This window comes from Arachis ipaensis, chromosome B10, assembly GCF_059453495.1.
Source record: "Arachis ipaensis isolate K30076 ecotype BB chromosome B10, ASM5945349v1, whole genome shotgun sequence".
Taxonomy (NCBI): Eukaryota; Viridiplantae; Streptophyta; class Magnoliopsida; order Fabales; family Fabaceae; genus Arachis; species Arachis ipaensis.
In genome coordinates, this window is record NC_142435.1 from 150,359,784 (window position 1) to 150,374,565 (window position 14,782).

The 14,782-nt window shown below is 31.3% G+C and overlaps 1 protein-coding gene across 2 annotated transcripts; it reads left to right on the forward strand.

Moving 5' to 3' along the window:
• Positions 1-8,946: 8,946 nt before the first annotated feature.
• Positions 8,947-13,460, forward strand: LOC107632194 (uncharacterized). Of its 2 annotated transcripts, XM_016335881.3 has the most exons (11): positions 8,947-9,400; positions 9,716-9,857; positions 9,957-10,024; positions 10,648-10,718; positions 10,838-11,104; positions 11,230-11,393; positions 11,490-11,545; positions 11,652-11,704; positions 12,543-12,711; positions 12,807-12,904; positions 12,995-13,460. In XM_016335881.3, the coding sequence occupies exons 1-11, from the start codon at positions 9,250-9,252 to the stop codon at positions 13,097-13,099; spliced, it is 1,344 nt and encodes a 447-aa protein (XP_016191367.1). In that variant the 5' UTR covers positions 8,947-9,249; the 3' UTR covers positions 13,100-13,460. The 2 variants fall into 2 exon arrangements, with proteins under 2 accessions (XP_016191367.1, XP_016191368.1); XM_016335882.3 differs by lacking the exon at positions 10,838-11,104 and having other exon boundaries at positions 8,959-9,400.
• Positions 13,461-14,782: the final 1,322 nt, after the last annotated feature.

The window sequence follows — 14,782 nt, forward strand, 5'->3', positions numbered from 1 at the left end:
ACTTCGCTCATATAATGATAGAGAATTTATAAACCAATCAATGCGCGATTTTTTTATGAAAAATGGTCTTATCCATCAAACTTCCTGCCCAAATACACTCCAACAAAATGGTGTGGCTGGGCGGCAAAATCATAAGTTATTTGAGATGACCCGAGCCATACTTTTTGATGCACAAGTTCCAAAAACCTTTTGGCCTGAAGTTATAATGACCTCTGCCTACTTACTAAATCGCCTACCTACCCAAGTTCTCTACCACAAAACACCCTTATTAGTCTTGGCTACTCAGACTGCAATCCCGCCCATTCTAACCTTACCACCTCGAATATTTGGATGTTCCATCTTTGTCCATATCCCAAAAGTCAATAGAACTAAACTTGATCCTTGTGTAGAAAAATGTGTTTTCGTTGGGTATGCTACACACCAAAAGGGGTATAGGTGCTACAATCCAATCACTCGTCGTATTCATGTGACCATGGATTGTGATTTTTTAGAATCCAAATTTTACTTCAGCCACCAACATGGCATTCAGGGGGAGAACAATAATGAACCACCAAGTTGGCCAAAATAACCTTTGTTGCCCAGAAACTGTTCAAACAGAGTAAGCAGATGGAGCCACCGAGCATACTTCACTCAACATAGAAAATAACTCGATACATACAACCAGTGAGAGTCCTTTTGAGAATGTCAGACAAGAGGTAAGTAATTGCCAATCTGATAATTTACTCCTTGTTTTTAACGAGGCCACTAACAATAATAGTATAACACTGGAAAATGAAGAACCAAAGTCCAATGCCTTTATTCTTCCTCCAAGGAAAAACAGAGGGATGCCTCCTGATCGGTACTCACTAGAACATGTTTCTCGTAACTCAAGATACCCGATAAGGGTGACTAGAGAAGGAATAGCAAATGTTGCAAAGGCCTTTTCCACCACACTCTTAATAGAAGATATTCCAAGAACTGTCCGAGAAGTCAATGAGAAAGCTGAATGGCGAAAAGTCATGAATGCAGAAATGAAAGCTCTAGAGAAGAACGGAACTTGGGAGAAGTGTATCATACCGACAAGAAAAAAGCCAGTCGGGTGCAAATGGGTTTTCACCATTAAACACAAGACAGATGGCACTATTGAACGGTACAAGAGGCAAGGTTGGTGGCCAAAGGTTATACACAGACCTATGGTATCGACTACACCGAAACTTTTTTACCGGTTGCAAAGATTAATACTATCAGGGTGTTGTTTTCAATAGCAGCAAATGAAGATTGGCCACTCCATCAATTTGACGTCAAGAATGATTTCTTGCATGGAGAGTTGAAAGAATAAGTGTACATGGAAGCTCCTCTAGATTTCTCAACGGGATTTAGAAAACATGAAGTTTGCCAGTTAAAGAAGGCTCTTTATGGGTTTGAACAATCTCCACGTGCCTGGTTTGGAAGATTTACAGTGACCATGAAAAGGTATGGGTACAAGCAAAGCAACTCTGATCATACCCTTTTTTTGAAAAAACAGGAATATTTAATCGCTTGCCTAATAATCTATGTGGATGATATGATCATAACGGGAAGTAATGCTGAAGAAATTATGAAATTGAGAAGGAACCTATTTACAGACTTCGAAATGAAGGATTTGGGAAGACTAAAATATTTCTTAGGAATAGAGGTTCTACGATCCAGCAAAGGAATCTTTATCTCCCAAAGAAAGTATATTTTGGACCTTCTGGCAGAAACAGGAATGGTGGATTGCAAACCAATAGATACGCCCATATAAGTTAATCACAAGTTGAAGATAGTAGAAGGTGCCACCCTAGCAGATAAGGAAAGGTACCAGCGACTAGTTGGGAAACTAATTTACTTATCACATACTCGGCCTGACATAGCTTATGCTGTGGGAATAGTAAGTCAGTTTATGCATAAGCCACAAGAAGATCATATGGAAGCCGCCATGAGGATAGTTTGATATTTGAAGGGAGCTCCAAAAAGTGGAAATATTCAAAAGGAATGGCCATTTGAAGGTTGAGGCATACACTGACACAGATTGGGCGGGCAACCCAAACGATAGAAGATCAACAGCTGGTTACTTTACACTTATTGGATGCAACCTGATAACTTGGAAAATCAAGAAGTAGAAAGTTGTAGCACTTTCAAGCGCAGAGGCAGAATTTTGAGGGATCGTTAAAGGCATAACTGAAGTATTGTGGATAAGAAAATTGATGACTGAGATTGGGTTTCCACTACAATTGCCAAGCCAGTTGAAATGTGACAACAAAACCGCAATCAGCATTTCAGAGAATCCCGTACAACATGATAGAACAAAACATGTTGAGGTAAATCGACACTTTATCAAAGAAAAAATTGAGAATGACATTATTGAGCTTCCTTTTGTTAGATCAGAAGATCAGTTGGCTGATATTCTTATTAAAGTAGTTTCAAGACAAGCCCTTACTAAAGTTCTAACCAAGCTGAGTATTGGTGATCCCACTACTCACCTTGAGGGGAGTATTAGAATATCATAATTAGGAAACAAAATCAGAAAAATATCAAAGAGGATTAGAAGAAAATCAATATAATTTATTAGGAAATTATTCCATAATTAGCATACTCATTAGCGTACTCTTGGTCTATATATTGATAAGATCCTTGTAATCACATAATATGAATAATAAAAATGATACCTTTCTAAATAATTCTTCTTTTCTTTCCTAAACTCTTTGTACCATGGTAACAGGTGTGGAGATGGCAAAGAGGGGGATTCGAACAGAGGAGGGCCATGGGGGAGGGAAAGGAAAATGAGGGACCTTGTAATGGTGAACAACCACATAGAGAGGTGTTTGGGCTGCAAGATTTGATGAAGGTCGACATAGATGCTGGGAAACAGGGGATTTAGGAGAGAAGAAAGGGAATAGAGGTGTGGTTAAAGATAAAGGGTGTGGTAATTTGGAAATTTTATTAAAAAATAAATAAAAAATTAGGGTTTAGATACTTTTGTTATACGAAATCTATCTTTGATGGGTATAACGTTAATTTTCTTCTTTAATTGGTATTTTTATAAGCGTTCACAAAGTTCATGAGTAGAAATGATTATTTTTCCTTCTAGTTTTGATAGACAAGCTCCGAACATGCTAATAATGGACCGTGCTAGGGGTGTTCAAATCCAAACCGATCCAAATTAAACCGCTCATCCAATCCGATCCAAACCGAAAACTGATTAAAACCACACTAATTCGGATTTGATTGGATTTTATTTTTTGCAAACCGCTGGATTGGATCGGATTTCGGATCTACTTTTCATAACCGATCTAATCCAATCCAAACCGCACAATGTGCTATAATATTATTATTTTATTATTATATTTACAATTATACTTATAACATGTTCAATTTGTTATACATTTTTCTATTATTCATGTATTATTATTATTTAATAAATATTTTACATTCAAAATGTTATTTATTTATTTATTTTAACTAACCTATAATTTTATTTCTATTGTTATGTTATCGTTAGCTTTTTAAGATATTTTTAAAACTTGTTATATGTATTTAATTTTTTTATTTAAAAAATCGCAAATCCAAACCGATCCAAACCGCTTGTAATCGGATCGGATCGGATCGGATCGGATTTCCAAAAAATTTTCATCCAATCCAATCCAAACCGCACCGCACATAAATTAAGCGTTCGGATCGGATGACTTTTTCCCTTAAAACCGAACCAAACCGCACCGCGAACACCCCTAGACCGCGCTATGTAGCTTCTTCATCAAAATTGTGCATAATAAAAAATAGTAAATTACTAGTAGTTAAGTTAAGTGATTTAATATATGAAATAATTTAATTTTAATTATATAATAATACAAAAAAATTTACATATACATATAAAGTCATAGTAACAAAATTTATTCTATTAATTATATAAAGAATAATTACCCAAATTAATCCTTGAAGTTTTAAAATCAAACACTTTGGCTGCGTTTGTTTATAGAGACAGGATACTGAGATAGGGACACAGACACAAAATTGTATTTGGCAGAGGAGACATGGACAGAGACAATGTGTCCAGAGACACTGAATTAGTGTATTTTGTATCTATCCTGACAGGAAGGACACGGAGACACTAACAAGGGACACAACTTATTTTTTATTTTTTCTTTTATTATTTTTATTAATTTTTTATAATTATATTTTTTATTATTATATTTTTCATCTTATAATTTTCATCTCTCATCTCCTTGAGCATCACTTCCTTTGTTTAGCCAATGTGTCGTAGCTGACTAGGGATGTCAATGGGGCAGGGCGGGAGCGGGGGATGCCTCTCTGCTCTTCGTCCCCACCCCCAGAATTAATTCCCGTTCCCGCCCCATTTCCCGTCATGGGGGGATAATTGTCCCCATCTCCGTTCTCCACGTTTCCCGCGGGACCCCATTCCCTATCTCCCTATGTTTAACATTCATATGGAAACTATAGTATAAAATATCAAAAAAAGCAAAAAACAAACTAAAAAATATTATTACAAACACACAAACATATCTTATCTAAGATTATAAGTCCAGAAATACAACATAGCAAATCATAGTCCATAAAATAAAATCTTAAAATATAACTTTCATTATAAAGAAAGCAATAAAATAAAGTCTTTAACATCAAATATTCTTTCATTGTCAGCATACAACTTCCAACAATAAACATCTCCATGTTCTCTGTTAAAACAATAGAGACATAAATATGTTAACATACAGTAACGAGAATGGAAGCAAACATGCAGATGTAGAAGTGGAGAGGGGAAGGACGCCGCGCCTGAAGAGAGAGAACGACGCGGTGAAGCTGCCAGGGTGACGGCGCAAGAGTGGCCAGTGGCGAGCTGTGAGGGTTTTGAAGTTTGAACAAAATGGAGAGTGAGTGAGTGACTGAAGTCTAGAGAGTTGGGGCTTGGGTGGGAATAGAGAGTTAGAGACGGCGCAGCAACAAAGGTGAGAAGGGAAGATAGAATTAGGGTTTTTTAATGGGTGAAATTATTAAAATACTCCCTAGGTTAGAAATAAAGTAAGGATATTTAAGTAAGTTTAACAATTCGAAAAATTATCGGGGATGGGGCGGGAATCCCCACTCGAGTCCCCGCGCCTGTCTCGGGAGAATTTTTTTCTTCATCCCCACAGAAAAAATTCTTCACTATCGGGGCCCCATTCAGGACGGTTCCCGCGAAAATCCCCGTTTCCTGGGAATTTTTAACACCCCTATAGCTGACCCACTGTCCGTTCCTTTTGTATTTTGTGGTGTTTTCATTCTTTCTCCAGCCCTTTCTTTCGTGATATCATTTTATGCTTCGATGTTCTTTATTTTTTTTGTGTTGCTGTATTTTTTATGCTGATTATGATCCTAGTAAGTGAGGGTAGTGGAATGGAGTGGTGGGTAGAGAGATGGAATAGGGCAAAAGAAAAAAGTAGAGTGGGACTCACAACAGCAATGATAATGCACTGGGTGAGATTAGGTGGTGGATATGGGTGGTGATAGAAGAATGAGATGGAGAAAAAGAATGGGGTGATTAAATCTAACTATCTTTGCCAAAAAAAGTGTCGTATTCTTTTTGCAATATTAAAAATTTGAAACGCTAAATAATGCAGGTCATATTTTTTATAATTACAATGCATGATTTTCAAACATCATTCTTGTAATATTTTTTAAAATTTTTTATCACTATAATCAGTTTTATTTTATTCTCTTTATATACATGAATCAGCTAAAATTTTTTACTTGAACAATTAAAAATATTTATGCAAATACTTATAAAAATAACACTTTAGAATTTGCATGCAATGCGAATTAAGCCACCTATAAAATTAAATTTGTAAGTTTTAGTCAATCAAAAAATCGATATAGATGATTTACAAAATTCTGATATAAATTTTTTAATACTTTACAATACTTAAAAAGAAAATATCTTGATAAATTCAAGAATTCTGTTTATGTTTTTTAAAAAAAATTAAAATTTAGTTATTATAATATTGTGCAAAATAAACTTCCAATTAAAATTGTTTATGCAACCACAGTTAACAATTATACCAAAAAATATTTTTAAAATTTATTTATTGTCAATATTATAAAAGTTTAAGTATATAAATATTGACTTTCATAATTTAAAAATTAACATTTTGTTATGTTGATGAATCAGCGTATTGAAAACTTCTAGACATGCATGTTCTATACTTTTATGGATCATATAGATCCATTATGTTGGTTTATCAAGCCTAATTCAGATTATTGTGTTCATTTATTGTTCCCAATATTTATTTATTTTTTTTTTTTGTAAGCTTCATTTCTATCATTAGCTCAATTGTCATTTTTTATTTTTCAAGTTCTATTATTTCAATATTTTATTTATCTATAATTTTTGAACCAATGAGTTATTTGTGTGAATTGTCTAATCATTTTTATGTTAAATTCCTTGCAATATACCAATATTTAGTTTTTTTTTAAGAATCCAACCCACTAAAGTTTATAGTGGGCTGTTCTTATTAATGTACTATGTGGATAAGTGGTGCTGGAATTATATATGAGAATTACTATAAAAGACTTTGGTGTATTGTGTTGATCTTTTAGCTTAGCTTTTTTGAAAATGTTTGGTTTTGTTGAAATGTTGTGTTATATTTGTTTAACAAATTTTGGTTATTAGTTAATCATTAATGTTTAAAAGTATGGAATAAAGTATGTTGTTAGAAAACTAGACTAAAAGTATTAAACTAAAAGAATTAAGGTGATGACTAAATGATGGCCAAAAATAATAAATTCTGATGACCTCTTAATATATATATATATATATATATATATATTTGCACGATTGACCGACTAAACTGTAATGTTTGAGAATAGTTTGAGTGAATATGTTTTCATCCAGGCGCATTTTGTTAAGCAATTAGCCATATCTTTGTTTAGTTTTTTGTGATGATCTTTTAATGATGATATGGTGATTTTGATATAGAAAAGTATGGACAACAAAAGAAAAAGACTATTGAAAGGTAGCTAATTTTAAGAATAGCTTTAGTCATGTGCCAAATAAACAGACCAAGAAAATCATAGCTCAAATGAACATCATGAAAATACACTTGTGAAGCGTGTATTACATTGTTATTATAATCCTTTAAAGCATTCTGTAATTTATCTATTATTAAATGAATCCTTAATTGTTAATAGTATAAATGCAACCATTAATAGATATTTTTAAAGAATGATATATTGCAGATTTTTGTTTACAATCTGAATACGTTTTCATTAGTTTGCATTGCTTTCCTTTCATTGTGAGAAGGTGACCACTTGGCAAAGGATAAAGGTGGACAGAGACCTAGAAGTTATGGAAGATCAATAAAATAAAAATATGAAACATATTTTTTTTTATTTAGCACCTATGAATGCTTTTTTGAATTTCTAATTTGTATTAGCTATCTCATAAAGGTTTAATACCTTTAATTAAAAGTCTGATGTTCATTTAGTTTTTGTTCACTGAGGCTATCATCTATGTCTTGCTCACAAATTACAAATATTTTTTTAATGTCCTTACATATCTCACTGTTAAAGCAATTTTGTCATAATCAAATAATGGATTGAATAGATGCAACACTGATTTTTGGACAAAATAGGAAGTTACAGGGACCTAGAAGCGATTAAAGTAGGTACTTGAGTTTTGGAACATAGGATGATAGGGAGTCAAACGTTATACCCGAATAATAGAACATTTTGAACAAGGTACTTAAAAAATTAGTAATAGGTGTTTAATTAATTTAAATTGTCATACCAAGTATTTGAATCCATATAAAGTTTGATAAAATTTTTAGATATAATTATTTTTATGTGAGATTCTTTCACGTTTGAAAACATTAATTTACATTTAGAATCTCACACAAAGTAAAAGTTAGATAAGAATAATCAATTATTTGTTTTTCCCAAAGACAGTAGGTGATTTTAATTTATTTCAAATAAAGAAAAATATTTTGTTCAAAATTTAGGATTACACAAAAGAAAGTGGGATTATCTCATCCTTCGCTTAAACATTAGCCACACACAGTAAAAAGAATGAAACGAAGAAGAAAGCAAAATTGGAATTAAGTTGGTGTTTCACTGGATAAATTTACAAGTTCTTGATTTTGTTTGGTAACAATTGCCAAAAAATTTTCAGAATTCATAGATTGACGTTCAAACAATCTCTTACACCTTTCTTTTCATGCATACTAAGCAATAATCAAAGTAAAACGGGTCGAGTTCTTAATCAAAGATAAGAATAATCAATTATGACAAGTGAGTCAATTTATGATTTATTAAATGAGTTATAATAACTATGGTATTAATATAAAATATTTTGCCTATTAATATTAAAATATCTCATTTCAAATAATATTAACAAAATTTATTTTATATTAACTTTAAATATATACTATTATAGTAACTTTAAATATGTCATATATTAACTATTAACAAAGTTTTAGTTATGGTTTTTTTTTATTTTATTCAAAATTAAAAATTGAAAATAAAAAATTTGAACAACAAAAGATAATTAAATTCAAATTCAATAAGAAGTACTCAATATATATAGATGTAGTACTCCCTCTTGGTATAATTAGATAAATTAATATAGTATAAAAAACATTCTAAAAAATATGGTGTATTTTAGACATTTTTGTTGAATTGATAAATTTAGATATCCACTGCTATATGTGAGTTTATTTTTTGTTAATTATTTTATAATTATAGTGTGAATAGTATTTTAAATAAATAATTGTGATTCAATGTATATATAAAATATTTTATACTTTTAAATTTGTTATTATTATATATTTTAAATTTATAAAAATATTATTTATATATTAATTTATATATTTATATATAAATACATATATACTTTAATTTATTACTGTCAATGTAATATGATTGTTATACTTTTATATATATACATAAAAGATTAATGGTATTAGGAAAAAGTCCGTTGGGATGGCGTGACAGAGCACGGCACTGCAAATGTGATTAACTAACTAATTCCCACGAATGGTGAACTTTTGATGTTACCTGAACCAGCAGCAACACCAAATTGAATCGCAGAAAAGAACAGAGCAGAGCAGAGAGGATAAGTTATGGGCACCGATTGTAAGATGTGATTCGCAATTCTCTCTTCACTCTTTGCCTTGAAGCAAGAGAATTCAATCACGATTACCATTCGGTCCCTAGCTCTCCCTCTCCCTCTCCATTTTTTCCCTATATTTATATAAATAAATACAGATGGCAACCGCTCCCTTCATCCACGCGCGCTGTCTATACTCGCCACGAATTTCCAGTTGCAAACAACCACCATCCTCCTCCTCCCCTTCCCCCTCCTGTTCTTCTTCTATTCATTCCTCTTCCTCTTCATCAGTTGTGTCTTTCTCTTCTGGTAATTTTTGTTCCTCACCTAATCCAATATAATTTTGATTTATTTATATGCTTTTCAATTCGTATTAAATCCATCGTCATGCTTTCATTTCAATCATTCATTATCTCCCACCTTATTCTCCTGCAATTGTCAATTGTCTATTTCTCAAATTTTGTTTCTCTAACCATAATCAAACATGTAATTACCAAGCTTACCTATCATTAATTAATTAATTAATTAATTTGCGTTGGCACTAATATCTTAGAAACTGTATTAAATTGCTGCAAGTGTAAATATCACTATACTTGGGGCGTAATCAAACTTTTTTTTTTTCAGCCACAAACAGCGGGCAGAGACACCAGGGCATTGGAATTCAAACTATGAATACTATCACTCATGGAAAGTCTATAGCTGGCGCATGGAATTCAAAGAATGAACCTGAACATCTCCTTGTTCTTGTTCATGGAATTTTGGCTAGGTATGTCTCCATTCAGAGACGCATCAGTTGTTTTGGTTATTTCAAATGTTAAAATTTAATTTAGGGGAAAAATAATTGCTGATGGCTTTACTGATGCAGCACAAGTGATTGGACCTATGCAGAAGCAGAGTTGAAAAGGCGTCTCGGAACAAACTTTCTAATATATGGTACTTCCAACGACTTTTATTTATACATAGTGAATGCAAGGCTAATTTTTTTTATATGAAAGTGAGATAAGGGATATACCTTAACATTGTGTAATTTTTTGTATTTTTTTAAAATTGTGAAAAGAACTAAAATTAGAGGGTTCGATTTCTAGGAGTACAGAAATTAAACTTTTGGAAGGACAGAAATTAACCTAAATTAAATGGTGTCACATTTGAAATTAATACTCAAACTGTACATAATTAAAAAAAAAAAAAAGTGTGAATGCGAACTTTGTGGTTTTATATGTTGTATTCTGCTTGCATTTTAAACTATGACTTTCTTAGCCAATTTACAAAAACCGAAACTTTGAGTTTTTTTAGAATAAATGCTAAATGTCTTGGCCATTACTATTTGACATGCCTTAACATCTCAAACTCGATCTAACTATGATGTGTAAAACCTTACTTTTTTATTTAAGTTTTCTTAGATAGTGCATTGAGAAATCATATTTACATTGTTCAAAAAGTTATTAGCGTAAGCTGCTGAGGATGTGTGGATAACAACTTTTTGTCTTTTAAGTCATCAATAAGTACAAAGTTATGTGTAAAATAGAACTCCATAAAAATTATTTTGATGGCTGCAGTAAGTTCATCAAATACTTATACTAAGACATTCAGTGGGATTAATGGAGCTGGAAAGCGATTAGCCGAAGAAGTAAGTATTGAGATATATGCAAACTTATATTCCAAAGTTTGAACATTTAATTTAAATAGATAGTTTGGAGTTTCTTATAAATTGTTAATTTTCATGCTTGTTATTTTTCATCAAAATAGGTCATGGAAGTTGTTAAAAATACAAAAAGCCTGAAAAGGATATCCTTTCTAGCCCATTCGTTAGGAGGCTTGTTTGCTAGATATGCAATTGCTGTTCTATATTCACCTGATGCATACAATAGGGACCAATCTGGTGATCAAGCAAACAGCATAAAAGAAAAACCTCAAAATATAAGCTTTTTCAAAGGAGGGACAATTGCTGGGCTAGAGCCAATAAGTTTTATTACTTTAGCAACTCCACATCTTGGTGTAAGGGGAAAAAAACAAGTATGGCCGATGTTTTTTTCTGTCTTCATCTATGTTATTATTCATGTTCTTCCTCCTCTCTTTCAGTCATATTGAAAATCTACGGATCATAAAAGTTTTGGTTGTTGTCTATGTGTATATTTCAGCTTCCATTTCTATTGGGTGTCCCAATCCTAGAAAAGCTTGCTGCACCAATAGCTCCTTTTTTTGTTGGCCGGACTGGTAGCCAGTTGTTCCTTACTGATGGTAAAGCCAACAAACCACCTCTTCTTTTGAGGATGGCTACGGATTGTGAAGAGGGGAAGTTTCTGTGAGTTCAGGAACCTAAACATGCTTACTCTCTTTCTCTCTTTTCTTTTTAATTTTCAAGTGATTGATTACTTAAGAATGATTTATTGTTCTGTAGATCTGCACTTGGAGAATTTAGATGTCGGATTCTTTATGCTAATGTTTCATATGATCGTATCCTCTCAGTATGTTAATCTTGGATTACAGCATACTAGATATATCAATAAGACCTTTTTGGTCTAATTTCCTCGATTTTAGAATTTTCTTTGACTGTGTTTAGATATGGTTGGGTGGCGCACATCCTCTATAAGAAGGGAAACCGAGCTCAGTAAGGTGAATATTATGATTTTTCCTTTTGGATTATCTCTATTTTTTCATTGTTATTGATCTTTATCATTCATTTATTCAACATATGTAAATTTATTATTTAATACTTATATTAAAGTAAATATCTACCAAGGTTCTTCGTATGTACCTGCCTTAACTTTGTCACTAAAATTATTAGTTATAATTAAAATTTTTCAATTGACAGTTGGGTAACTCTTGTGGGTTTGAGTTTGACATGTTATTTGAATTGAGTTTCAATTTAAGATTTTGTTTCTGTCTTTTATTTTGAAGTGGAGCCTTATAACAACTATTAAGTTGTCTCCGTGTGATTTTAAGGGCCATGAGTGCATATTATACTAGTGTACTTATTATTTTATGGGTTCATATTAATGGATAGTTTTGGTAAATATAAAAATATTTCTATGTTTCTATAATTAATTATAAATACAGTACTTTCTTATATATTCATTATTAGAATAGGATATTATGTATTCTAAGTTAAGAAAGATATTTGTGGAGAGAGTATTGTTGGGTTTTTTTTGTTACATATGCTTCAGTTGATCACTTGATCCATTTTACTGAGAAAAGTGATGGTTCATACAAAATGGCAATTTGCAACTAAAATGCAGGGTGATAATGGGGTTTCCTTTCTTGTTAGTGCTGTCGGTATGTTCTATATTGCAAACTTGAAACAAAAACTATGGAAAGATTATGCAGATTCTATATGAAAACATAGAAAGAAAAACTATTTAATGTAAAAAGGAAAGAAGTAGTAAAAATGAGAAAGCTAAGAGTGCATATAAATTTTGTTAAGAATGCTAATATTGTCCTATTATATATGCAGCCTCCTCGGCGATCTTTAGATGGATACAAGCATGTCGTTGATATGGAATACTGCCCACCGGTTCCTTCCGATGGTTCTCATTTCCCTCCAAAAGCAGCAAAAGCAAAGGAGGCAGCACAAAATGTACCCAATGCCCAGAATACTTTGGAATATCATGAACTCATGGAAGGTGATTATCAATGCCAAGAGCCTGAAAATATATCAACTAATTATTTCAGTCATGGTGCTTTTTCTTGTTCCACTCAAACTCTGTGTTTTCAACAGAGGAGATGATACGGGGATTACAGCGGTTGGGGTGGAGAAAAGTTGATGTCAGCTTTCACGCAGCATTCTGGCCGTTCTTTGCTCATAACAACATTCATGTACTTCAATTCGCCCATCAAACCTTGTTGTCATGGATGATGATATATCATTAATACATAGTTTCTAAATGAATACTTATTTGATTCCAGGTGAAAAATGAATGGCTTCACAATGCTGGTGTGGGAGTAATTGCTCATGTTGCTGATAGCTTAAAACAGCAAGAAGCATCATCAATTTTGGCTGCTAACTTGTAATCAGATGTAATTGCACTCTGCTGGAGACTGGTTATCTACGGAATACAAGATGAAAAAATCAATCCTTTGGTTTATGAGTCATTGACACGCACATCATTTCTTTACCAAGTATCACATAGTATAGTTCTCAGTTAAAGGGGATCGCTATATGCAACTTTTGTAGAACCATATATTCCCATTACCATACGAGTGATGAAGAAAGAAAACAGATTTCTGATTTTTTGAGCACCAAGTTGCTTGCTCTAGATGCCAACACTCCCTTTGGCAGTTAGAAATAGCAGTACGCATCAGTGCCTCAACATATTTGGAGATATATAATTTATATAAAAAAAAATCTTAGGTGATTTTTTTTTCATGTGAATCAATATTAGTAAATTTTATTTTTCTATTTTTACTAAAAGTATTAGGTTATTTTCTTAGTATTTTTTTTACGTAGAAGAATATTAGAATTTCAGCAGAATTTATTGTTTTTGACTAGTAATTAGCTAAACATATTTAAAAATGTAAAGTTAAAAGTATGTTGTTAGATTGTTAGGCTAAAAAAATTAGACAAATAATTAAAAATATTGACTAAAAATATTAAATTCTGTTGGCCTTTAAACATCTCTCTTCTACATATTTGGTTAAAATTTGGTCATTTTTGCTAATTTTAAAAATTAATTTGATAATAGAAAGGTGTTAGTTGTTACTTGTTAGATTTTTTTTATAAAAGTATAAATTTTTTCATTCTATTATTTATATTAAACATTGTTTGGATTAAGAAAAAGAATATGAGTTTAATTTTAATACATAATGTAAAGCTTATTCAATCATATTTATGTTAGTGGATTTAAAAATTAGTTATTTTTATTATAAGCCGATAATATACTATCGGTGCTGAGTAAAACTCCTTTATGAAAATTAAATTCAAAGAATATTTGATTAACTTTTCTTCTATAATTATTCTTATGTATTATGTAACTATGTGAGTAAATAATCAAATTGATTTTTAAGAAATTTTAAATTAAATATTTTAGTTTTTAATACATTTTTATTTTTTAAAATTAGTTAGATAAATTGATTTTTTTTAAAGAAAGATTAATTTATTTCATAATAAATTATTTTTAATTTATTTTATAGTAAATTATTTTTAATTTATTTTATAGTAAAATTAATTTTGATTATTTTGAAGGAAAATTAAATTATTTTATAATAAACAAAATTATTAAAATTTTATTTGTCCTAAATTAAATTGTTTAATTTGAATTTTGGGTCGGATTTAAATTTGGAGTTTTGATTTTTTTTCTTAATCTGGCTGTGACAAAAAGGAATTTTTCTTATTGATTTATCAACATAAATTTCTTTTAATAATTTAGTAGAGGATCGGAAGTAGAGGATAGAAACCAAAATTTGATCTTTTTTATCTTAAGGAGTTGTGTTGTCATTCTAAAAAAAGGGACAAAAGACCGAATTAGTAGTTCACTCATTAATATGGACGGTTTTGGAGGTTAAAAAAAATTCTAAAATGTTAACAAGTGTATCAGAATTATCTATAATTAAAACAATAATAAATTTATTTTATTCGTACGTGGTGTTTTCGATTTTTGTTTCGTGGAATCAAATTTAAATTTATAATATTTTTTCTTTTTTTATGAGACCAAATGCCGATCTTGGCAAATGGAATGGTATTATATACACTGATTA